This window comes from Protopterus annectens, chromosome 14.part0 (genome assembly GCF_019279795.1).
Source record: "Protopterus annectens isolate FY-2018-M chromosome 14.part0, PAN1.0, whole genome shotgun sequence".
In the NCBI taxonomy this organism is placed as follows: Eukaryota; Metazoa; Chordata; order Ceratodontiformes; family Protopteridae; genus Protopterus; species Protopterus annectens.
In genome coordinates, this window is record NC_056748.1 from 872,731,616 (window position 1) to 872,758,612 (window position 26,997).

Below are 26,997 nucleotides of genomic sequence, written 5' to 3' on the forward strand. Positions count from 1 at the left end.
AGAAAAAGTCTTAAAGAAAATGGAGGATAAGGCAAAATCTATGCAGACAGTCAAAGATTTCCTACAGGTACAGCCCCCTCGCTTCAGCAGAAACTGGCCAACAAAAAATTGGTCCTTTCCAGCTACTGACAGACCACAGAGGGGTAAATACAGACTTCCAAGAGGCAGAGGACAACCACAAGCCCAGTACAAACCTCGCCAATGGGGCACTACAACACAGAAGGGAGGAGAAGACATGTCCCAATCTACCAGAAGGCAAACTCAATGACTTGCACCTCATCTGGCCAAGCAACACTCTCTTGGCAGCTCCCTTGGGAGGAAAACTCGCACTTTTTTCAGACAACTGGCACATTGTCACAAAGGACAAATGGGTCCTAGACATAATTTTATGAGGATACAGATTCCATTTTCACACCTTGCCAATGAAAAGAGGAATGCCAAACCTGCCACAAAATCAATGGGCAGAGGCACAAAAACAAATTACAGCTCTCATGGACATGAGCCATTCAACTGGTATCTACTCGAGAGCAAGGTCAAGGATTTTACTCAAGACTTTTTCTAGTACCCAGAAAGGACAATGCCTGGAGACCAATTCTGGACCTTTCAATTCTAAACACCTTCTTACAAGTACCCAAATTCAAGATGCTAACACTACAGCAGCTTCTTCCCATGTTGGGCAAGGAAGCATGGCTAGTAATGTTGGACCTCAAGGAGGCATACTTGCATGTCCCTATCAGACAAAGTTGCAGAAGATACCTCCGTTTCATTGCAGGTTCAAACCATTACCAATTCTCTGCACTGCCCTTTGGCTTATCTACTGCGCCCAGAGCCTTCACAAAATGCCTGGCACCAGTAATTGCATACTGCAGACAAAGAGGAATTCAAATATACCCATACCTGGACGACTGCCTCATCCAAGCAGAAAGCAAGGACATTCTCTTACATCTGGCTTTTGTAAAACATCTACTAAATTGCCTGGGGTACACAGTAAACGAAAAGAAGTCAAAACTAGTATCCTCACAAAATATGACATTCCTGGGTGCCAGCTTGAATACAACAGCCCAGAAGGCTTATCTGACGCCAGACAAACAACTACAACTAACTCAATATTTCAAAACATTGGTAACAAAGACCCAATTAACTGCAAGAAAAATTCTGCAGGCCTTGGGCTTCATGGCATCTTGCATACTACTAATACCATTTGCAAAGCTGCATATGAGGAAATTACAGTGGTACCTAAAAAGCGTATGGTCTCAACACAGCCACAGCTTGGACACAATGATATCTCTCATCCCCTGCCTACAACAGGAGTTTCTATGGTGGTCACAGACATGTCACCTCAACAAGGGTCAGCCTTTCACCTTGCCCCCAGCCAGGCAAACTATCACAACAGGTGTATCAGACTACGCCTCGGGGGCACATATGGCAGAACAGTGCATTCAAGGCATATGGACTGCAGATCAAAGGAATCTGCACATCAATCAAAAAAAGATGCTAGCTGTACAGAAAGCTCTGACAGCCTTCAAGAATCTATTACATCCAGGACAACTTACAATAAAGACGGACAACACCACAGTAATGTGGTATATAAACAAACAAGGGGGTACTCACTCCTACCCTCTATGCAGGCAAGCAATTATCTTATGGAGCACAGCTCTGGCTTACCAAGTTCCGTTACGAGCTCAATTCCTGCCAGGAAAGAAGAATACATTGGCAGACGACCTCAGCAGAAACATCATGGATCCACAAGTATTTACAATGATAACTCAAAAATGGGGCCTTCCAGACATAGACCTGTTTGCCAGTCCTCAAAACTATCAACTAACAAAATTTTGTACAAGGACACTTCACCATCAAGCTTGGAAAGTGGACGCTCTCTCTTTCAGTTGGAAAAACCTGACAGTATATGCCTTCCCTCCATTGCCTCTCTTCACAAAGGTACTTCTGAAAGTCAAAAAGGAGAGACCACGACTGATTCTCATAGCCCCAGACTGGCCACAGCAGCACTGGTACCCACTATTGAGGAATATGGCCCACGGCCCACCTTGGATATTACCACAAATTTCCCATTTGCTCACACAACAAAACAATCAGATTCTTCACAGCCAGCTCAAAACCTTAAATCTGGCTGCATGGCAAATCAACTAAGCATCCAGCCAGCATCTCTTTCCCAAGCAGTTATGGATGTTATTCTGGAAGCTAGGAGGCCAAGCACCAGGAAGGCTTATTCGGACAAATGGAAAAGGTTTTGTGCCTGGAACCAAGCTAAAGGCCAAGACACAATTCAGCCTCACATTCCACAGTATTTAACTGAGATGTTGCACAAAGGACTTTTTTTCTCTTCCATCAAAATCCATGCTTCAGCTATTTCAGCCCACTACAACACGGATCCACCCTTATTTTCACATCCACTTCTAAGGCAGTTCCTCAGAGGGGCAAAAAACATTAGGCCACCCAGGAGAGCACCTACACCAACATGGGACCTCAGTTTTGTTCTGGAAAAACTAACGCTACCGCCATTTGAACCAGCTTTCTCTGCAGATCTTCAATTCCTATCATGGAAGACTGCCCTGCTGCTAGCAATAACTTCAGCTAGAAGAGTGTCAGAGCTGCAGGCACTAATGGCAGTGGAACCTTTCCTCATTTTTCATCAAGACAGAGTTTTTCTACGAACTAATCCTTCCTTTATGCCTAAGGTGGTTTCCAGTGTGGCTTTAAATCAAACCATCCACTTACCCACCTTCTTCCCAAATCCACAGAACAAAGGTGAGAGACTCCTGCATTCCTTGGACATTCACAGGCAACTTCGTTACTACTTGGACAAAACTAAGGCTTTCAGAAAGTCTGACCAGCTCTTTGTATCCTATGCTACAGCTTCACAAGGGAAGGCTATATCAAAACAAACCATTTCCAAATGGATAGGTCATTGCATACGTTTCTGCTATACCCATCATGGAAAACCAGATGTCCTTCATGGATGCATCTGCAGTCATAACAACTGGGTTGTCCTGTCGTCAGGCAGCCCTACAGTCGGCCGGATTCCAAAGTCCGGGTCCGGCTTCGGCTGATGTCGCACTTCACCCGACGTCATCTCTGTTGGACTTCGGGTATAAAGGCATCAGCCGACGCCATTTTCTTCCGTCTTTCTTGCCGCGTGGCGCCCGAAGCAGAAGCTGTTCGCAAGTGCCGGTCGGTCGGATCCAGAGATTACTTCTACCGAATACTACTTCGAAGACTTCTAAAGCTAAGTACCCGCTGGGGACTCTTTCTTGCCTCAGCCGATGTCAGAAAAGTTAATAATTGTTTAACCTGTGGGAAACAAATACCTCATAAAGATTTCCACTCTTACTGCCTGCCTTGCTTAGGCCCAGCCCACGACGTAGCAGCTTGTTCGTCCTGTGCTTCTTTCAACCGACGAACGCTTAGACGTCGGTCGGAGTTTGCAGAACAGTTTTTCGGTTCTGATTTTGCGTACATTATGCCGTCGGATCCTCCGACTACGCATTCTGCCAAAACGAAAGAAAAAGACCGACACTTCGCGGTCCGCGGTTTCCGCGGAAACCATGGTTAAGCAAACCGCGAGTGTCTCGGTTTCGGCCGAAACCGAGAAAACTGAGCAAAATACAGCTGAATCTACCTCTACAACTGAGGTGCCTGCTAACACTCTTGAATCGGCCTCAGAAATTTTACCCACTACGGTGCTTACCACTGACTTATCAGACACCATTCCCTTGGATGTCTCTACCCCAGCACGTGGTGCTGCTAGGCCTCCAGCAGCCATGTCCATTAAGGCCTTCGCCAGGGCTAAAGCAGCCAAGACTACTAAAACAGTGCCTGTTAAACCCCCCTCAACCAGGCCCTCTTCCAGTTCTCAAATGCTTACTTTGGCAGAAGATTTAATTTCATTAATTAGAGGATCTCAATCTCACCCAGACAGGGCCTCTCAGCCCCCAGAGAAGAGACCTAGGGCAGAGCCCCATGAGCCAGTGTCCTCTGATGATTCTGCTGATGAATCAGACATAACTGACCAGCCAGAGGCTCCTTTCTCCAATGTTGAAGATTCTGATGCTGAAGAATCCATTCCAGCTGCTTCCCCACCAGAAGAATTCTCCTTTGGGGAAACCTTGCATGCCATGAGAACAGTTCCAATGGCAGCAACAGGATTTTTCAGACTCCAGGAAAAGACTTAGGACCTTTTTGCACCTTCCACAGCACAGGCCCTTAGCTATACCTCCTGTTCTCTCTGTGGTGGAAGATGCTTTCAATGATGTCTGCTCCGCTCCAGATTCTTTACCCCCAGCCCCTGCCAAACCAGACAGATTTTACAGGGTGCCAGATACTCATCACCACCTTTACAAGGCCCCTCTTGCAGACCCCGAAACTATTTCCCAGGGTCCCAAGGCAGTAGCCGCGACCATAGCTAAAAACCCTGTTCCTTCTGAAAGGGAAGCAAGGTCATTAGACAGATGGGGTAAAAAGGTTTACACTTCAGCCACTCTCTCAGCTAGAGCTTTAAACTGTCAGTTTCACATGATACAATACCAAGAGTTTATGCTTGATCAGTTAACTAAAAGCTAACCACTGATGAATCTCTTGATAAGAAATATGTATTAGAAATGGTAAATAACATACAGCAAGTTAGTAACCACTCTTTAAAATGTGGCTATGATGCACTGGAGGCTTCATTTAGATCAGCCATGACTGGCACTGTAATTAGAAGGCATGCATGGCTAAAGGAGCAAGCTTTACCAGATCATGTCAAATCTAAATTGCTAGATGCTCCTATGGATAAAACAAGTTTGTTTGGTACACCTGCCCAGCAGGTTATGAAGAAAATGGAAGAAAAGGCAAAATCAGTCCAGACAGTTAAAGATTTCTTGCAGGTTCAACCCCCAAGGTTTAGCAGGAACTGGCCTGCCAAAAATTGGTCCTTTCCTGACTCCACAAGACCTCAAAGGGCAGGAATAGACGTGCCAGAGGCAGAAACCAATCCAGAGGAGGTGCCTACAGAGGACGACAGTGGCAAGGTAACAACAGAGGCACAGACTCAACACCTGCCACTACATCAACACAGCCACAGTGACTTAATCCTAAACCCGCCTACCAGGGAACAAATAGCAGCTCCTCTAGGCGGAAAGCTAACCTTATTTTCAAAAACTGGCACCACATAACAAGGGACAAGTGGATTTTACGAACCATAGATCAAGGTTACCGGTTCCACTTCCACACTTTACCAGACAAAAGAGGAATGCCAAATCTACCTCCAAATCAAAAGACAGAGGCTCTACAACAGATAATGGAGTTAGCAAACATGAGAGCTGTGGAGAAAGTGCCAACAGCAGAGCAAGGAAAGGGGTTCTACTCCAGACTATTCCTAGTTCCAAGAAAGGAAAAAAGTTGGAGACCAATTCTAGACCTGTCCATCCTGAATACTTACATCATTGTCCCAAAATTCAAAATGCTGACCCTACAGCAACTTCTTCCCATGCTGGGCAAGGAGTGTTGGCTGGTAACTCTAGATCTCAAGGAGGCATACCTGCACGTCCCCATTCGACCAATCTGCAGAAGATACCTCAGATTTCTTGCAGGATCAGAGCACTATCAATTCTCAGCATTGCCCTTTGGCTTATCTACTGCGCCCAGAGTATTCACAAAATGCCTGGCATCAGTAATCGCCCATTGCAGACTACAGGAATTCAAATTTATCCATACCTGGACGACTGCCTGATACAAGGAGACAACAACAGCAAGCTGACAACAGATTTACAAAGGGTCATTTACTTGCTTCAAGCACTGGGATACACAGTCAATTTACAAAAGTCAAGACTGATACCATCCCAGACAAGGACTTTCCTGGGAGCGGAATTGGACACAGTAAGACAAATGGCATTCCTAACTACAGAAAAACAAAAGAACTCCCTCTTTACTTCTTGGCACTAACAAAACTGAACAAGTTAACAGCAAGAAAGGTACTGCAGGCCTTGGGTTTCATGGCATCATGCATAATCTTGGTTCCATTTGCCAGACTACATATGAGAAAACTACAGTGGTACCTAAAGAATTTATGGTCCCAACACAGACACAGCCTAGAAACGGAAATCCCACTAATACCATGCTTAAAACAGGAGTTCCTATGGTGGGCTCAGGCATGCCAGTCAAACCCAGGCCTGCCCTTTCGCAAGGGTCAAGCAAGCCAGACCATCACAACAGATGCTTCAGACCTAGGATGGGGCGATATGCTGGACAAATGCATACAAGGATTGTGGACACAGGACCAACTTCACCTGCACATCAACCTAAAAGAAATGCTGGCAGTAAAACTGGCAATCCAAAAGTTCAGACCATTTCTCAAGGAGGACCACTTGATGATAAGGACAGACAACACCACAGTCATGTGGTACATCAACAAACAGGGAGGCACTCATTCTTACCCCCTATGCAGAATGACTTTGGAGCTGTGGGCCCTGGCACTCAGCTACAACATCCAGTTACAGGCAATATTTGTGCCAGGAAAAGAAAACTCTCTAGCAGATATGTTAAGCAGGACCACATCGGATGCCCACGAATGGCAGCTGCACCCGGATATCTTCAAGACCATCCCGAAGAAATGGGGAATGCCTCAGATAGATCTATTCGCATCACCTTTCAATCACCAGCTCAAAAAATTCTGCACAAGGACATTCCACCCACTAGCATGGAAAGTGGACTCGCTCTCCTTCAGCTGGAAAGGCCTAACAGCATATGCATTCCCACCTCTTCCCTTGATACACAAAGTACTACTAAAAATCAAGGAGGAACGTCCAAGGATAATCCTGATAGCTCCAAACTGGCCAAGACAGCATTGGTACCCACTGCTGAGGAGCATGTCTCGAACAATATGTGGCCAATACCCTGATGCCTTTGATGCTAACTCAGAACAACTTCAGCACCATGCATCCAAACCTAAAAACGCTGCAACTGACTGCATGGAACATCACATAGCAGCTGCTAATACAGAACTTTCACAAAGAGTTAAAGACATTATTCTTGAAGCACGCAGGCCTTCAACTAGAAGGAATTATGCTGGGAAATGGAAAAGGTTTGTCATTTGGAGTTCTGAAAGAGGAAAAGATGTATCAAACATAGATATGCCTAACATTCTGGAGTATCTGGCGAACTACTTCATTCAGGCCTGTCCTACTCCTCCATCAAGATTCATGCATCAGCTATTTCAGCAGAATACAGCTTTGATCCACCTGTTTTTTCACACCCTTTGCTCAGGCAGTTCCTCAGAGGAATCAAGAATGTAAAACCTCCAAGGAAACCACCATTGCCAGCTTGGGACCTGAACTTTGTGCTAGAAAAATTGACACTATCACCTTTTGAACCAGCAGCAACAGCAGACCTACAACACCTGTCATGGAAAACTGCTTTCCTACTGGCAATTACTTCAGCAAGGAGGGTTTCAGAACTACAGGCCTTAATGGCAGTACAACCCTTTCTAATCTTCCACCAAGATAGAGTGTCCATGAGGACTAATCCTACATTTATGCCTAAGGTGGTATCCAGAGTGTCTTTAAACCAAGCAATCCACCTACCTACCTTCTTTCCCAACCCACAAAACAGAGGGGAAAGAATACTGCATACCTTGGATGTACATAGACAGCTACGCTACTACTTGGACAGAACAAAAAATAGCAGAAAGACTGACCAACTTTTCGTAGCCTATGCAACAGGAAGGGAAGGTAAAGCTATTTCCAAGCAGACAATCTCCAAATGGATAGGAAATTGCATACGATTCTGTTACTCCTTCCATGGAAAACCAATTCCACAGAACATAAGACCTCATTCTACAAGGGCAACAGCCACTACCACAGCCTTCTTACGAGGAGTGGCTACCAAAGACATTATTGAGGCGGCTACTTGGACCTCCGTGCATACATTTGCCAAGCATTATAATTTACCTCTATATTCCAGATCCCGAGCAGGGTTTGCCACTGCTGTTCTGCAAGGGATCCTAAACACACCATAATCTACTTTTATCCTCCTCCCCTAGTTGGCTATGGTATTCTACCCAGTTGTTATGACTGCAGATGCATCCATGAAGGACATAGTACAGTTTTGTACCTACCATAAATGTAGATGTCCGAATTGGATAGCATCTGCAGTCAGGATTACCTCCCTCCTTCCCTCTGTGGTACTCCTAGGGTGTTTACCCTTCTAATAGCTAGCTAGTGGGGGGATTTCTTTCATGGTGTATTTGTTTGTATTTATGTACATACATGCTTATTTTTGTGTTTACCTCTATCTTTTGGAAACATTGGCATCTATCCAAAATTTTTAGCCTTCTATAGGGCTTCTGGCATCTGGGGCAAGAAACACTGAAGAAAATGGCGTCGGCTGATGCCTTTATACCCGAAGTCCAACAGAGATGACGTCGGGTGAAGTGCGACATCAGCCGAAGCCGGACCCGGACTTTGGAATCCGGCCGACTGTAGGGCTGCCTGACGACAGGACAACCCAGTTGTTATGACTGCAGATGCTATCCAATTCGGACATCTACATTTATGGTAGGTACAAAACTGTACTTTCCTGCTACCATTAGGCCCCACTCTACCAGGGCAACAGCTACTTCTACAGCCTTTCTCAGGGGGTTACAACCAAGGAGATTTTGGAAGCTGCAACTTGGAGTTCAGTACACACCTTTACCAAACACTATCACTTACCACTTTACTCTAAGACTAGGGCGGGCTTCGTCACTGCAGTTCTGCAGGGTCTTCTAGCCTCCTCTAACCCTCTATGATTCCTCCATCCATCCTTAGCTTTGGGATTCAACCCAAGTGTGATGACTGCAGCAGGGTAACACGATGAACATAGTACAGTTTTGTACCTACCATAAATGTAGATGTTCGAGTGTACACCATGCTGCAGTCCAGGTTACCCTCCCTCCATCCCCTCTGATCTAACTGGCTAAATCTCTACAATACCTTCCTGATGTATTTGCTTATAGCTGAAGGGATTTTGTGTTTGTGCAAAGTTTACTCAATTTGGTACTAATTACTGACCACCTTTTTGGGGGCACCTGACATCTGGGGCAAGAAAAACTGAAGAAAATGGCGTCGGTTGCATTATATATACCCCTGGCGTACTGACATCAGGGAAGAAGCGACAGCAACCGACGCCGGACCAAGACTTTGGAATTCAGGCTGACTGCGGGACCGCCTGACGACAGGATAACTCAAGTGTGATGACTGCAGCAGGGTGTACACTCGAACATGTACATTTATTGTAGGTACAAAACTGTACTTTCTTCCACGCCCGCTGCACGATGAGCTTGACTAACTCATCGGCGGGGGCGGGGGGTCACCCAAGAAGTAGAAGGCTGAGAGCGGTTGGCCTGCAGGAGTTACGGATTCCTCTGAGGAAGGATTGGAGGGCTTCCAGTCACCCCTCTGCCTCAAAATTTCCAGGATGTCTCCAAAGGAGACATCGTCAGGGGGGTGACCGTGGAGGACCCTTCCCCATCATCGTAGTCCATATTCTCAGTGAGGGACTCCTCTGGCGAGTCCATGTGTTTTCGCTTACATGTCCGTTTCCAAGGTGGTTCTTCAGTGGGAGCATCTGAAGAAGACTCAGAAAGGAGTTTACCCTGTAAAGGGATTTCCTGAGGCTTGCGCTCTCGGTGTCCTGGGGGGGAGGTCTGTGATAGCTGCACCTCAGAAGGAGTGGGAGGAATGTCCGACGTAGGAGGAGCGCTTCCAGAAGCAAGCACCCTCTCCATCACCCGGAAGGCAGGTCTGCCTGAAGAAGAATGGGAGCCCAGAACAGAGGAAGACCATCTTGGAACTGGGGTCACACCCCGCTCTGCGCAGCCCGCTCCCAGGGATGGAGCCTCAAGCAAAACTGGGGCAGGAGTCGCCCCCGGGTCCAAAGACTGAATCAGTGAAACAACTGGAACCGTACCTGGAGCTGGGGGTCCCCCCCCCCAAGCATGAGATTAAGGAAGGGGTGGTTCCAAAGGAACTGAAACCCAAAGGGGCCTCGGAGAAGGTCATTGTCGGCACCGAGGACAGGAGTCCTCCCGCAGACGTCGGAGCTATGGGCCTGGGAACCGAAGGGTTCAAGGAAGGAGAATACGTGGGAGTCGCAGGAGCAATGGACCCAAAACCTTGAGTGGGATGGATTTTAGGAAAATTTGTAATCCCTCTAGCTGTCAGCAGCTGATCGAACAGGTGCACCACATCCAATTCAGATAGACTCCTGGTGGACCTTACCGACACTCCTGAGGGGGGAGTCAGTCGGTCCAAAAAGTGTCTAAAGGCTTGTCCTGAAAATGGATCCAAAGGCGGGGGAGTACTGGGTCTGTGGTGCAGTAAAAGTTGGCACCGAGGATTCCAGTTTCAAAACAGGCAAAAGGGGGACTATCTGTGCTGAGAAAGGGCTCTGAGCTGAAGGAATAGCTGGAGTGGAAGTCATTGTCGGTTCCAAAAAAGTCTTCGGTACCGGTCTTGGAACAGTGATGGGAGACATCGGTGCAGAGGTAATGGCAGGCAACAATACTGGAGCCAAAAGCACAGTCGGAACCGTAACAGTCGGTGCCGAGGGTGGTGACAATGTTATAGTCATCGCAGTGTCTGTAGAAACCACTAGAACAGAACTCTGAGACGAGGTGGTCAGAACTGAGGAGGCAATCTTGTGCTCCGTGGAAGACTTTTGGGCCTTGTGCTTATCAGGCTTGTCCTTATCACCGGCCTGTGAAGAAAGGTCAGAATGAGGACATTTTTTGTCCTTAGATGGAGGGGTTGAGACCGATGCAGAAAGAGCCTCAGAAAAAGGAAAATGAAGCAGGCCTTTCAAAATAAGTTTATTTCTTCTTTCATTCAATGTCCGCTGACTGAAACTGACATAAATCTGACAGGGAGGTTTCACAGATAAGTGTGGAACCCCCATACAATATACACATTCCTCATGCAGGTTGATATTAGGGAGTTTACCATTGCAGGAAGTGCAGTGCTTAAACCCCAAAATCCCTTTCTTTTCAGACATACTCAGAAAAACAATTCAACAATCCAAAAGGGGATAGAGAAGGAAAAGAAGAAAATGCCAACAATGGTATTGAGAATACCACAAGGATAAAGAAGGGCGTTACCAACAATGGTAAAGAGAAGATACCCATGGGTAGAGCTGGTTAAGATAAATAGGTATAGAAGAGTTAAGAGAGAAAACTTATAAAATACTGAAAATTTTGAAAAATACAACACTTAGCTGGAGAGCTCGGTGAAACGCTGCTATATGGCTGTTCGGCAAACGAGATCTGAGGTAACTGGCAGAAGGGCATTTTGGGTAGCAGCTTAGCTCAAGAGTTTTTGGTGTACGCAAGCTTGGTATTAGGCCGACTCTGTTCCGAGGGCTCGGAACTGAACCCATCAGTGATGAATAGGAAGATGATTAGCAACTTCAGATACATACTTTGCAGTGTGGTTTTGATGCTTTAGATGCATCTTGCAGGGCTGCTGTCACTGGGTCTGCCCTTAGAAGGCATGCTTGGCTAAAGGAACACATCTTGCCAGACCATGTCAAAGCAAAATGACTAGATGCTCCATTAAACCAATTATGTTTGTTTGGCACTAAAGCAGAAGTTGTCCTTAAAAAGATGGAGGAAAAAGCTAAATCTATGCAAACTGTTAAAGATTTCCTACAGGTACAGCCACCTAGATTCAGTAGGCATTGGCCTTCAAAAAACTGTTCCTTCTCAGTCCAAACACAGGGGCAGCTGACCACCAAGACTACAGTCTCAGGGTATGCACAGATCTAAACAATGGAGCGCTCCCACCTCTAAAACAGGGAGTAGTAAGCCAGCATCCTGTGGAAAAAGTTCACAATGTTTTGTCCTTCATCCTTCCCAGCCTTGCCCAAGTACTTGCACCCTTAGGAGGAAAACTCGCCCTGCATGCAAAAAACTGGGAGTACATTACTCAGGACAGATGGGTCTTGAACATTGTATCCCAGGGATACAGATTCTGCTTCCACTCACTGCCGACCCAAAGTGTTTTGCCAGACCTCCTCCCAAACCAGTGGGCAGAGGCCCAAAAGCAAGTACGTTCTCTTGTTAGTATCAAGGCTATTCAGCCTGTCCCAACAGAGTAAAGTGGACAGGGTTTCTACTCCAGACTGTTTCTTGTGCCCAGAAAAGAAAACTCTTGGCACCCTGTCCTGGATCTGTCAATTCTCAACACCTTTCTGGTGGTTCCATAATTCAAAATGCTTACTCTCCAACAGCTGCTTCTTACGCTAGCCAAGGACTCCTGTATAGTCACCCTAAACTTAAAAGAAGCTTATCTGCACATCCCCATAAGGGAATCTTGCAGGAAATATCTACTATTTTCTTTGTGTTTCACTGTTGCAGTCGTTACATTTGGGTTATCTGCCTGCAGGTAGCCCTCAGCCGGCCTAATTATCAAAGTCTTGGGTCCTGCGTCGGATGCTGTCTCTTCATCCATGACCTCAGGTAGTCAGGGGTATAAAGCATGCAGCTGACGCCATTACATCAATCTTTCTTGCCGCTTGGTGCCCAAAGCAGAAGCGGTTCGCAAGTGCCAATCTGCCTACTCCTGAAATTTTGTATTACTTGTGGAAAGCAAATACCTCATAAAGATTTTCATTTGTATATGCTGTGGTGGCACGGCGGTAGCATTGTTAGCTCACAGCAAGAGGTTCTCCCATTCGATTCTCGGCATGGCTTGGAAGTGCCTTCTATGTGGAGTCTGCATGTCCTCCCCGCGGTTGTATAGCGTTCGAAAGACATGCGTGTGTAAATGGGCGTGCCTTTGTTGAAGGTTGGGCATCGAGCTGGCACCTCGGCGTTTCGTAAAAATCTACTGCCAATTATTAGTGGACCGGAGTTCCGTTGTGGCGACCCCTTACACGGAAAAAGCCAAAAAGACAAACAAAAAACTGCATTCCTTGCTTAGGCCCAGACCACAACGTTCCCCGCTGTCGGTTTTGTGCCTTATTCAATCCTCAGATTATTCGTCAGTTCATTTTTGCATCAAACTCTTTCGGTACTCTATTTAATTATCCAGAAATGGCTTTGGTAAGCCATCCAACTACCGATATTCCGATAAAACGTAAAGGTAAAGATAGACCACATAGGTCCAAAGCTGCTGACGACGCTTCCGTTAAGTTAGTCACCAGTTTGCCGGTACTTAGTGAGGCTTTTTCGCAGCCCCTGATACCCATTACTTCAGATTCACATGCCTCTACTGACACCCATTCGGAGTCCAGTATGCTGCGCGATGCTTCTTCAAATATGGATCCTGCGGATGTTTCTACCTTGGATGGGTCCGGAGCTGCTGTGCAGGCACCAGCTTCTGAGGGTGTATTCAGGCCTACTGACTTGCATTTCAAACCAACGCCATCTTCTTCAAGGCCTAAAACTCGACCCACGCCTAGAAAACCGACATCCAAACCAAGTGGTCAGGCCCATATGACTAAAAATCAAATGATAAGAATGGCTGAAGACCTTATTACTTTAATTAGGGGAAGCCAGCCTTCCCCCCTCTAAGAGACCTAGAACTGATTTTTCTTCTGATTCTTCTGATCAGGATTCTGAAATTTCTGTTTTTTCTGATTACCAGGATTTGCCTTTATCTACATATGAGGATTCTGATGCAGAGGATTCCATTCCCTCTGCTTCCCCTCCAGAAGATTTTTCTTTTGGTGAAACCTTGCACACTCTTAGGGAGCATTTCCACTGGGAAAGCCAGGATTACTCAGACTCCAAAAAGAGGCTTAGGGAATTCTTACTCCTACCTCAACATAGGCCTTTAGCTATCCCTCCTGTCCTGGACATTGTAGATGATGCCCTCTTGGAATCTAGCCTGGCCCCAGACACTTTACCTACAGCTCCCAGAAAACCTGACAGGTATTAGAGTACCTGACTCTCATAAGTTCCTTTTCAAGAATCCTACTGGGGACCCAGAGATCATTTCACAGGGACCTAAAGGCATTAAGGCTACTACTGCCCAAAACCCTACCCCCTCTGGTAGAGATTCCAAGGCCTTGAACAGATGGAGTAAGAAGGTTTGCACTTTTGCTACTTTGGCCATTAGGGCCTTAAACTGCCAGTTTCATATGTTAAAGTATCAGCAGCATATTATTGGACTACTTAAACAGAAAATGATGTTGATTCCTGACTGTGCTGAAAATAAAGAATTACAGGATTTAATGCATTCTGCTGAACAAGTTTGTAAACATACTTTGCAATGTGGTTTTGACTCTTCAGAATCATCTTGCAGGGCTGCTGTCACTTGGTCTGTTCTTAGAAGGCGTGCTTGGCTTAAGGAGCAAAATTTGCCAGATCATGTTAAAGCTAAATTACTGGATGTTCCCTTAAACCAAGACCGCCTATTTGGCAACAAAGCAGAAGTAGTACTTAAAAATGGAGGAAAAAGCTAAATCTATGCAAACTGTTAAAGATTTCCTGCAAGTGCAGCCTCCCAGATTTAGTAGGCATTGGCCTTCTAAGAATTGGTCCTTTCCTGTCTCTTCCAGGCCTTCTCAGTTCAAACCCAGGAACAGCAGACCACCTAGGCTACAGTCTCAAGGTACTCACAGGCCTAAGCAGTGGGGGGATCCCACTTCCAAAGCTGTAAATAGTAAGACACCCCCCTATGGAAAACTGTCACAATGACTTAACCTTAAACCTTCCAAGCCCAGCTCAACTGCTTGCTCCCTTAGGGGGAAAGATCGCCCTGCATGCAGAAAACTGGGAAATCATTACCCAGGACAAATGGGTTTTAAATATAGTTTCCCAAGGATACAGATTCCACTTCTACACCTTATCAACCCCAAACGTTTGGCCAGACCTGCCCCCAAAACAGTTGGCAGAGGCTCAAGAGCAGGTTTTCTCTCTTCTACATTTCAGGGTTATTCAGCCTGTCCCAGCAGAAGAAAGAGGACAAGGTTTTTACTCAAGACTTTTTCTGGTACCCGGAAATGACAGCTCCTGGTGTCCTATCCTGGACCTCTCTATTCTAAACACCTTTTTGGTAATCTCAAAATTCAGAATGCTAACTCTTCATCAGCTGCTTCCTGTGATAGGCAAAGATGCCTGGTTGGCAACCTTGGACTTAAAGGAAGCTTACCTGCACATTCCAATAAGGGAATCCTGCAGGAAATATCTAAGCTTCAGAGCAGGCTACATGCACTATCAGTTCTCTGTACTTCCCTTTGGCTTATCTGCTGTGCGCAGGGTATTCACAGTGTCTAGCTCCAGCCATTGCATTTTGCAGGCAAAGAAATATTCAAATATTACCCATACCTGGACGATTGTCTAATTCAGAAAGAAAGCCAGGACATGCTACTAAATCATCTGGCATTTGTAAAGAAACTGCTAACCTCACTGGGGTACACCATAAACAAAATGAAACCTCATCTAGTACCCTGCCAACAAATTGTATTCCTGGGTGCAAGCTTGAACACAATTTTCCAGATGGCTTACCTCACGCCTGAGAAACAAGTTTATTTGACTGCCTTTTTCAAACTACTGGCCACAAAGACCCAGCTATCTGCAAGGAAAATTCTGCAAGCCCTGGAGTTCATGGCCTCTTTCATCCTACTAATTCCATATGCAAGACTGCATATGAGAAAACTACAATGGTATCTAAAAAGCCTATGGTGTCAACATTTTCAGGACCTGGAATCTATGATTCCTGTCATTCATTGTATAAAGACAGAGTTCCTTTGGTGGGAAGAGGCCTGCTACCACAACAAGGGACTGCCATTCACTCTACTCCCTGCCGCCCAAACCCTAACAGACGCATCAGACTATGCATGGTGGGCTCACTTGGCAGGGCAGTGCATTCAGGGCAAATGGAACCCCAGTCAAATGCACCTGCATATCAGTCAAAAAGAAATGTTAGCTGTACAGAATTCTCTGAAAATCAAAGGTAAGAAAAAACAAACTGCTACTAAACCAGCACAGCTCCTGATGCCAAACAGCAGGACTAAATGCCTCCCAAACACACGTATGCTTGTTCTGGAAGTCAAAGGCAAAAACAACAAGCTGCTACTAAGCCAACACAGTTCCTAATTCCAAGCAGCAGAACTAAACACCTCCAATAAGCACAGTCAGAGAGGTGAAACTCATCAAAGATAAACTCAGCCAGATAGCCAAACTCACTGAAGCAGGTCTTTTTTAAATTCCAAAGGGATAAGCAAACAAGACGCCAACAAATGAAAGACTTCAATTTTATTAAGCACCACGATACTGCTTTTCGTCGGCGCCCTGCACCAACTTCTTCAGACTTTGAAAAATAACAACTCACACTTAAGTGCTGCTACATTTAAAGCCATTGCAAGCAAAGTCTATTACAAAACACACCCTCCAATTACCTTAAAGGAACAGGCACAAGTAGCTTCAATCTAACTAAAATGTTCCTATCCCACAAACACACAATATAAAAAGTTGTATGTGATATAAAATATACAACTGTAAAACTAATACTGTTCCTTACATAGCACTTAAATAATGCAATCGAAAGTTAATTATATTATAAAAGCACACTTACTTTGAACCAAATACTCATAATAACACTGACACATTAAAATAAATAAAAAGCATGCAATAATATTTCAAATATTGATAAAAAGACATTCCATCTACCAAACATGGTATAAAATATATATCAAGATCGCTCAGCCGGTCCTATGTCCAAATCACACCCGATGCTATACCCCCCCATACATCATTTTTCCCAACTCCTCAGCTTAAGGACACAGCTAATAGATAACATACTGGACATAGGACCGGCTGAGCCATCTTGATATATATTTTATACCATGTTTGGTAGATGGAATGTCTTTTTATCAATATTTGAAATATTATGGCATGCTTTTTATTTATTTTAATGTGTCAGTGTTATTATGCGTATTTGGTTCAAAGTAAGTGTGCTTTTATAATATAATTAACTTTCGATTGCATTATTTAAGTGCTATGTAAGGAACAGTATTAGTTTTACAGTTGTATATTTTATATCACATACAACTTTTTATATTGTGTGTTTGTGGGATAGAAACATTTTAGTTAGATTGAAGCTATTTGTGCCTGTTCCTTTAAGGTAATTGGAGGGTGTGTTTTGTAATAGACTTTGCTTGCAATGGCTTTAAATGTAGCAGCACTTAAGTGTGAGTTGTTATTTTTCAAAGTCTGAAGAAGTTGGTGCAGGGCGCTGACGAAAAGCAGTATCGTGGTGCTTAATAAAATTGAAGTCGTTCGTGTATTGGCGTCTTGTTTGCTTATCCCTTTGGAATTTAGAAAGACCTGCTTCAGTGAGTTTGGCTATCTGGCTGAGTTTATCTTTGATGAGTTTCACCTCTCTGACTGTGCTTATTGGAGGTGTTTAGTTCTGCTGCTTGGAATTAGGAACTGTGTTGGCTTAGTAGCAGCTTGTTGTTTTTGCCTTTGACTTCCAGAACAAGCATATGTGTGTTTGGGAGGTGTTTAGTCCTGCTCTTTGGCATCAGGAGCTGTACAGAATTCTCTGACAGCCTTCAAGGATCACATTCTTCCAGGACAATTATTGGTAAAGACAGACAACACCACTGTTATGCGGTACATAAACAAGTAGGGGAGAACCCACTCACACCCTCTCTGCAGACTAGCCAAGGTTCTGTGGAACACAGCCTTGGGCTACCAAGTGCACCTGCAAGCTCAGGTCCTACCAGTAAGCTAAATTCACTAGCAGATGACCTAAGCAGAAATCTCATGGTCCCACACGAGTGGAAACTGGAACCAAAGATATTCAACATTTTGAGAAACAAATGGGGGAACCCAGAGAGAGACCTGTTTGCCTCCCCTCAGAACTACCAATTGGACAAATACAGACAAGCTTTGAAAGTGGATGCCCTGTCCTTCACCTGGGAAAGCCTCTCAGTTAATGCCTTTCCTCCTCTGCCTCTACTCTCGAAAGTTCTGCTAAAGATCAAACAAGACAAACCAAGGACAATACTGATTGCACCAGACTGGCCACGCCAGCACTGGTGCCCCCTCTTGCCCAGTATGCCACTGCTGAAACCATGGCATCTGCCTCAGACCCCTTCCCTGCTGTCCCAGCAGGAGGGCCAGATTCTGCACCCCCAGCTTCAAATCCTGAACCTTGCAGCCTGGCTAATTACCTGAGCTCTCCAATAGCATCCCTCAGTAAGCAGGTGCCAGATGTCATTCTAGAGGCAAGGAGGCCTAGTACTAGAAAATCATATGCTGAAAAGTGGAAAAGATACTGTTTTTGGAGCCAAACTCAGGGGGTGGGCAATACTTAACAGAGATGCTCCACAAGGGCCTTTCTTTCTCATCATTTAAAATTCATGCCTCGGCCATATCAGCACATTATAATACTGAGCCACCCCTCTTCTCTCACCCTTTGCTGAAACAATTCCTCAGAGGGGCCAAAAATTTAAGACCAGCCAGGAGACCCCCTACTCCAGCCTGGGACCTTAACTTTGTATTGGAAAAGCTCACTCTACCTCCTTTTCAGCCAGCTGCAACTGCAAAGTTGAAATTCCTTTCTTGGAAAACAGCCTTCCTTCTAGCCATCACTTCAGCAAGAAGAGTGTCTGAATTACAGGCCCTCATGGCAGTGGAGCCCTTTATCATCTTCCAAGCAGACAGGGTGTCCCTCAGGACCAGTCCTTCCTTTATGCCCAAGGTGATATCTACTGTGGCCCTTCAGTCCATTCATTTGCCAACCTTCTTTTCTAATCCACACAACAAAGGAGAATGAATACTGCACTCTTTGGACATGCACAGACAACTTAGAATTTATTTGGACATGACTAAGCCTCTCAGAAAAAACTGAACAGCTGCTAGTTGCCTTTGCTGCAGGGGCAGTGGGGAAGGCCATTTCAAAGCAAACCATTTCTAAGTGGATAGGCCATTGCATTCATTTCTGCTATAAGCACCATGGAAATCCTACCCCACAGGGGATAAGATCACATTGCACCAGGGCTGCATCTACTTCTAGAGTCTTTTGTAGAGGTGTCCCTACCAGGGACATCCTAGAAGTTGCTACCTGGAGTTCTGTACATACCGTCACCAAGCATTGCCACTTGCCTATTTTTTCTAAATCCAGAGCTGGTTTTGCCACTGCCATCTTGCAGGGCTTAATAGCTGGTCCTAATGCTCTCTAACTGCCTCCTCCCTTCCTTAGCTTTGGGAATCTATCCAGATGTAATGACTGCAACAGTGAAACACGAAGAACATAGGAAGTTGTGTACACTTACCGTAAATGTAGATGTTCAAGTTTATTCACTGCTGCAGTCCTGGTTACCCTCCCTCCAGCCCCCTGACTTCTCCTGGCTATACCTTTCTTCTTGTTTAGTGTATTTCAGCTTTCTGGTGTATTTGCTTTTTGTTGGAGGTGTAACCTTATATATACTTGCTTCCCATTATGGGGGCACCTGACATCTGGGGCAGGAAAAACTGATGTAATGGCGTCTGCTGCATGCTTTATACCCCCTGATGACCTGACGTCATGGAAGAAGAGAGAGCATCCGATGCAGAAATTCCAAGACTCTGGTATTCCAGCCGATTGAGGGGCTACCTGCAGGCAGATAACCCAAGTGTGATGACTGCAACAGTGAATACACTCGAACATCTACATTTATGGTAAGTGTACACAACTGTACTTTCTCATGAGTGCTTATTACTCCAAGTCATGGGGGGGGTCTCAAGACCAGGTGATTTTAATGGTTAATTGTTAGAAAACTTAGTTATCAGTGTGTATTAAAATGTACACTACATTATGTAAATATTATAGCATAATCGTGGCAGAGTCTAAACTAGACAGCATCTAGAAACTGCTTTTTTTTTGAGAAACTCTAAACAAGTAAAGACAATTTGATGATAACCATTGTCTTTTGTGCCAGCTGTACACATTATTTGTACTCACCTTAGTTCAGAATGTTTTACATTAATGCAACTGGTGTTGGGAAGTATTCCATGTTATCGGTTTTCTAAGGCTACTAGTTTGCCTTTACACATGCCCTATTTTTTGATAGCTGAACAACATTATTGTTAGATGGTATGTTAGCTTTGGGCTTTCTTGCCTTCATTAAGTTATTCATTTCCACAGTGTGGAGTCACTCAAGATTCAAGAAATGTCCGGAGATACCAAAATATTGTAGAGTTAATATTATTTTAAAGGCTTTCATTGTTAAGCAGGTAACTTTTTTTTCCTTTTTCAGCACTGTGCTGCTGCCTCTCCGTACCTGAAGAGAAAACAAGTGTGTGAACTTCTACTGAGGAAGGGTGCAAATGTTAATGAGAAAACAAAAGAGTAAGTGTGTTGAAACAAGTTGTATACACACAACTTTTATAAAGAGTGCATTAAAATTCATTGTCTTCGTGTTTCTACCCATTTAGCTTTCTAACACCACTCCATGTAGCCTCAGAAAAAGGACACAATGATGTTGTTGAAGTACTTGTGAAACATGAAGCAAAGGTGAGTTTATTGTAATTTGCAGTTGTGTAGATGAATGTATTTCTATGCAGCATATTTATTTGGTAGTAAGCTGGAATTTCAGCCTTTGATCCCCCATTATCACAAAAAATTCCGATGTATTTCTTTGGCATAAATGTGATAAGTGATGGAAATAACATCCCAGATTTACTGCTTACAGATCCAATATAGCTTCTGAAATGGTTGCTTTTGACAGCCTTATTTATGGAATGAAAACTGCAAGGTGGATTTTGACTTTTGTTAATGATTAATTCAGAGTAGGCTTTTGGAGCTCTAAGCTCACTGACATAGTGACTGGCTCAGTCTTGTTGAGGTAGACTAGTAGGACATAATGGGATGACATAGGATGAGTAATTAGTGTTGGTGTGGTAGGAAAGTGGCAAGATTAAACTGGGTACTACAGTGCATTGCTAGAGGCAATGGGTCATAGTTTTCAAGATGGTGCTTTTGTCTTTATACTTTCTGTACTGGCCTTGGTACACCACATTGCTAAGATTGTCGAGTTGAACAATGTGGAGATAATACTGATGACTTTGCTTGAATAATTACATTCAGTTTTTCAAAGCCTCATTTTGTTTAAGGACATACAGTCTTGTGGAAGAGGTTGAACAAAAACTTTGAGGGGGGGTATAATGAGGTTGTCATGACAGAAAAAATTAAGGGCAGTTAGATTTGTGGAGTAAAGGAGGTCATGAATTTAGGATATGTCAAATGGTAGAGAGAAAAGTGGTGATTACTGATCACCAGCAATTCCCATCTGAATGGGAAGTCTGTGATTTTGTTGTGCCTTTAGTCTCAAAAGTAATAATATTGTCGTTGCACACAGACTGAATCAGAACAATTGCAAAATTGATTGGCTGATGTCCTCCTTAACTATCCAAAGGCTTTCTAAAAGGGAAGATTTGTGGGGGCGTTAACCCCCACTTCAAGTTGACCATGTGTAGAAATGGATAGTGTTGAGCGTATTTACATAATTCAGTTGGATCAACCAAGTAAACAATTGTTAAGAAATATATAAATTTAATAAATTTAGTTACAGTTTTCTGCATGGAGGGAGGTAATAATCTGATGTTGGAAGGTAGAATTTTAAGAAGAAAATAGATGCCCTTCATTAATAGACTGGTGAACTGGAGTTGTAGTACATCTAGATGTTTTTACTTGAGTCACTGCTAGAGTCCCTGCTGATTAAACATCCACCTGACGTTTAGAGCTGTGTACTCAATCCCCAGTGGGCTGGCTGACGTTCTTTGCCTCAGATGTTTTTGCATACCTGTTACATTGTTGACATATATCTACCCCATCTCTAGTTCATTTTTGCTGCATGCAAGGTCCCTCCAAAATAAAATGTAGCAATGAGGCATCTCTCCACTCCTAAAACTCATGAGCGTTGTGAGAGAAGAACCCTCGTAAGGACGGTTATTTCCTAAAGTTTGATTGTCAGTTGTAGACTGCTTTAAGTAGAGCTCTAGGAAATGGACTTCTAAATGTTTAGGTGTGAACTGTATCCACTTTTGAGAAAACCAGCAGGTGTACTTGTAAGCGGTAAATACCTCTTAAAGGCTCCACCATCCAGCATGTTTCTGTCTGGGGCCAAAGCACTACATGGGTAACTGTAGTGTCTCCCGGGTCTATATTATATTGTCGACAGCTGACAATGTCGACTCTGAATTGTTCGACACCAAAACGTTGAACTACGAAAATAGCGAACAGCCAAATAACAGATTTCCTTCCAATTGAAAGAAATCAGTTGGCCGTTCCCTGACACCTGCCCTTTCCCTGAGTGTAGTGTGGTCTCGGAGTTAGAATATTTAGTTGGGGGTGTGTGGGGGCACAACCCCCCCCACTTAAATATGTTTGTTTGTGTGCCATTGGTGTTTGGCCAACCGATTTCTTTCCAACGGAAAGAAATTGGTTATTTGGCCATTCACTGTTTTCGTAGTTCGACATTTTGGTGTCGAACAATTCAGAGTCTACATTGTCAGCTATCGACAATATAATATTGACCCTATCTCCCAGAGGTTTCATCTAAGGACTTCACAAAGAAGACAAGCCCCGGCATACCAGACCAAGTAGAGGCTCCTGGCCCTGTTAAAATAATGCATCATGTTGGCAGACATGAAGCAGCAGGGTGAAATGGGCATCCCTCCCAGAAAGAAAAACAAGATGTGTATGCTTGAGGGAAAAAAGGGAATCCCTTATCAGTTAACTTTAAATTTGAGGGCACCAGCTCACTGTTGGCACTTGACTGATGACCCCCCCCCCCAATGACATCTACTGTTGTACTGCTTAAATTGTGAATGTCACTCCAGGGAGGCTGCCATGTCTGAAGCTCCTAGCATAGTTTATTGGACCAAAGACCAGACCTTGTGCTTTCATCTGATGTTGCTCCCTCCCATCATCTGCTTCTGAATGACATCTGATTATTAAGGAATAAGAAGGTGGAATCCCTATACTTATTTGCCAAGATGACTTCCGTACCATCAAAGAAGAGTCTAGGAACATCCTTCCCTCCCCCAAGGATTACCAGATCTGTGGCATCACTTGGCCACACAAGGTTTTGGCTGTGTACCTAAGATGCATCTTAGGCCTGAACAGTTGCCTCTTCCCAGATTCCCAGCCAATCTCCTCCTCAGGATTGGGCCACGTTGGATGTGGGTTGCCTCTAGGTTTTGTAACTAGCAGCTAAATTTAGAACAGATTTCTGTGACTGTGGACCCTCTCCAAAGAGACAGGGCACCGCTTTACTTAACTCTAGGCTTTGACATTAGTAGTGAGGATACTGGCCTCTGATCCTCCACCAGTGTGCATCATTTAAGGACACAATCAGTCATAAGAGAGAGAATACTTGATGTGGCTGTGTTAGAAGGTCCTTGATTCCCAGAAGATGTACTGGAGTCTTCGGAGTTTTGGGTCTCCTAAGCCAGTGGCTATCCTTCCACTCCAGGAATTCCTTAAAAATATTTTTCAAACTGCATCCTTGCAGCCAGATTCCTACCCCCCCCCCCCAATCGTTAAGAGACCTTAAAGATTTTATAGGGTTTAGGATTTCTATACATTTCTGAAAAAGACTCTCTTTGCAGGGCTTTTGGTATGACACCCCTTGTCTAAGTATAAGCTGTTAATTTTCCCTCACAGAAGCAAAAAACGCTATTAAAAGGTAAGCATTTAATGGATTAAATAGTAAAATCTGAGAACAGGTAAATAAAGGGAGATAATAAAAGAAGAAAAACCGTGAGGGGATTTCATATCCATTGGAGTGCATGGCAAAAGCTCTGAGTGATTCAGCAGATAAAAAAATTTGGAATGCATTCATGTTATACAGAAAGTAGTCAAAATACATCTTAAAAATGAGAGGGACATTACTGGACTGTGTAAAATCAAACAATAAAAAAAAGAGGTAGTAGAATTTCAGACGAAGGACATTAATGAAGTACTGGTTATGCAGAAAGAATGACTGACATGAACAGGAAAAAGAATGACGTACTCTGATGCGTTTCTTGACTGGTTACTGGAGCTGGAAGATAGATCCCAGAGTAGAGAATTTAAGGTTTCTAAAAATCCGAGGGAAAAAAAAATACAGGATGCAACTGCCTAACTTTCTTGAAGGAGCAGATTCTTAAATGGACTGGAGTAGCAGCCCTGAAAATGTTACTAGAAAGAGCTCATTCTGTATCTGTCCCCAACAGATCTGCATATGGGAAAACTAAAAATAAACTACTGAGTATTTGTCAATAGACTGTTGGGAACATACAAGAAGTTAAAAAAAAAAAGTCTGTCAATTAAAGTCTTGCAGAGAAAGGGATTTAGATTTAAATTGTACTTTGCATGTTTTTTCTTTTTTCTTTTTTTTTTATTTCCTGGAGAAGCAAAGACTTTACTAGACTGTGACCCATCACTGATTGAAATTTGCAGCTTCCAAGCCAGCGAAAGGACACATAACACAGCATATGTAAGGAAGAAAGGAATATGGGCCATCAGGTTGAAGCAAAACTCAAAAGGGAGCTGGGCAGAAAAGGCCACTGAAAGCCTTTTCTGTGTTTAGGAAAACAGTAGAATAGTGTCTAAAGCCCTGTCTGTGACAAACTGAAAGACTCAAATAGCAACAACTGCATGACTTGCAAGGACTGCATAATTCACAAGTGTTTGCTAAAACTGAACATATGGTTTAAGATGTAATTGCACTTGTTTGTAGGTAACGATGGGAACTGTATTTCATTCATGAATAATGATTAGGAAGATAAGGAGGTGTTTTTCAAGACCAGGAATAGGAGAACCAGGAGTTCAGTTTGGGAGTTGGAGATCCACTTTGTATTTGCCACAACTAGCTATACTTTGTCTAATTAATCTGGGCAGCCTATACAAAAGGTAACTGAAGTTCATTCTAAGCAATTCCAATTACTGCTGTCAAGGTATCTTAAAAGGAAAATGAGAGAGGGAGGTGATAGAATTCACAGAATAAGTTAGAAAGATAAAATGCAGAGTTGCACAGTACATAGTAATGAGTAGACATACTTAAGGAAGAGTTCATTTTAATCTAAGGTGCTGCGAAAAAAAAAAAGTTTCATGAAAGATATTCACACATTAGACAGCAAATAAAGTGGAACTTAATCGTGACATGTTGAAAGAGATGTTTCTTTCAGGAGATTGCAGCATGTAGAACTGAAAGCCAACTGAATTGAGAACATGATGCGAAAAGCAGATAGCCAAGAAAGAGTATGCATAGCAAGGGAAGGTAATTTTTTTTGACAACGTACTTAAAAATATTTAGAATCTTGGATGTTGCACAAAAAAATATATATTATTTCACTTGTTTCATCAGGGACCTGGCTGGGTGTTAGTTTGCACTTGAGATCTATGTTTGCTGTGCTTTTACGTTATGTTCAGGATCAGCCATATTATGGCAGAAGGTGTTTACCTGGTCTCTGAATTGGGAGGCACTCCAGGGAACTCAGTGTAATTGTATATTGGCCAGAGGACATCTGAGTTCATTTTCAGCTTTTTTCTGTCTGCTGTAAATTAGGCATGTTTTCGCGGAGCTGTTAGCTGCTCATTGGCAGTTAGCAGTACCCTATATAGTAAAAACCTATAATGCTAGTTCGTAAGACTTTAACCCATAACACAGAAAGGCTTTGCTCAGAGCTATGCTTAGTGTAGCTAGTTAGCTGATCAAACAGCACCAAGATCATAGCACACTCTAACATCTAGCCGTCACCCTAAACACTGTTCAGCTGACCTCTATAAACCAGGACACTAAACCATAATAGCCCAACCTTAATACAGGTCCTGACAACATAGATTTGCAGTTTAATGTCTCTGTGGCTAATTTAGTAGATATGGGCATTCTGAGACAATGTAGTAATTGTTTCATGTAGTCAGACAACCTTTTAATCCTCAAAGAAACTAACACAGTGTGCAGGAGATGTACATGCATAACTTCTTGGAGGCAAAAATCATTGTTACAGATAAAGTTGTCAAGAACGCACACTGTCGTCCACACCTACCACTCACCACACACAGACCTTCTTATGCTGAGGCACTTCAAAGAAACCTCTTCAAACCAAAAAAAAAAAGACCTAAACCATCAAATTGCAACACCTACCCTCCGCCATCACTGAAGTACACACCAAAAGCAGGTCATAACGCACGCAAGTCTACAACCAGTGATCCCCAAAAAACAAAGCCCATAAGGCAAGCAAACGCCTTCCCTAATACTCTTCTTGTAGGGAATTCAGTTGTATGACACACACACATTCCTTTCACCAAGCTGGACAAGGAGAAGATAACTTTTAGATGTTCTTCGTGTTTCATTGTTGCAGTCATCACACTTGGGTTATCTGCCTGCAGGTAGCCCTCAGTTGGCCCGAATACCAAAGTCTTGGGATTTCTGCGTTGGATGCTGTCACTTCTTCAGTGACGTCAGGGATTTAAAACAGGCAGCTGATGCCATTACATCAGTGATGTTCTTCGTGTTTCACTGTTGCAGTCATTACATTTGGGTAATCTGCTGGCAGGTTGCCCTCAATCTGCCTGAATTCCAAAGTCTTGGGTCCTGTGTTGGTTGCTGTCTCCTCTTCCATGACGTCAGGTCGTCATGGGTATAAAACAAGCAGCCAGTGCCATTTTCTTTAGTCTTTCGTGCTGCGCGGTGACCAAAGCAGAAGCAGTTCGCAAGTGCCGGTCGGCCGACTCCTGAAATTTTCAAGTTCGAGTTTCAGAACCGAAGTCTTCACTAAAGCTAAGTACCCCGTTGGGGAAACTTTTTTCTTGCTCCATACCGATGTCAGAAAAAGTTAATAATTGTATTACTGGTGGGAAGCAAATACCTCATAAGGATTTCCATTTATACTGTATTCCTTGCCTAGGCCCAGATCGCAACATGCCTGGCTGTCGGTTTTGTGCTAGATTTTACCAACGCACTATTAAGCGTCTGTATATTTTTGCCTCAGAATATTTTGGAAACAAATTTAACTACCCTGAAATGTCGTTGGATAGCAATCCG

The 26,997-nt window shown here is 43.8% G+C and overlaps 1 protein-coding gene across 1 annotated transcript in view; it reads left to right on the forward strand.

Moving 5' to 3' along the window:
• TNKS2 (tankyrase 2) overlaps nt 1–26,997 on the forward strand; it is a gene marked incomplete in the record, with an annotated part of 1,900,381 nt that overhangs the window by 560,807 nt on the left and 1,312,577 nt on the right. Inside the window, 2 exon segments of the mRNA XM_044056654.1 lie at nt 20,224–20,315; nt 20,402–20,480. Of these exon segments, the coding sequence (XP_043912589.1) occupies nt 20,224–20,315; nt 20,402–20,480 (171 nt within the window).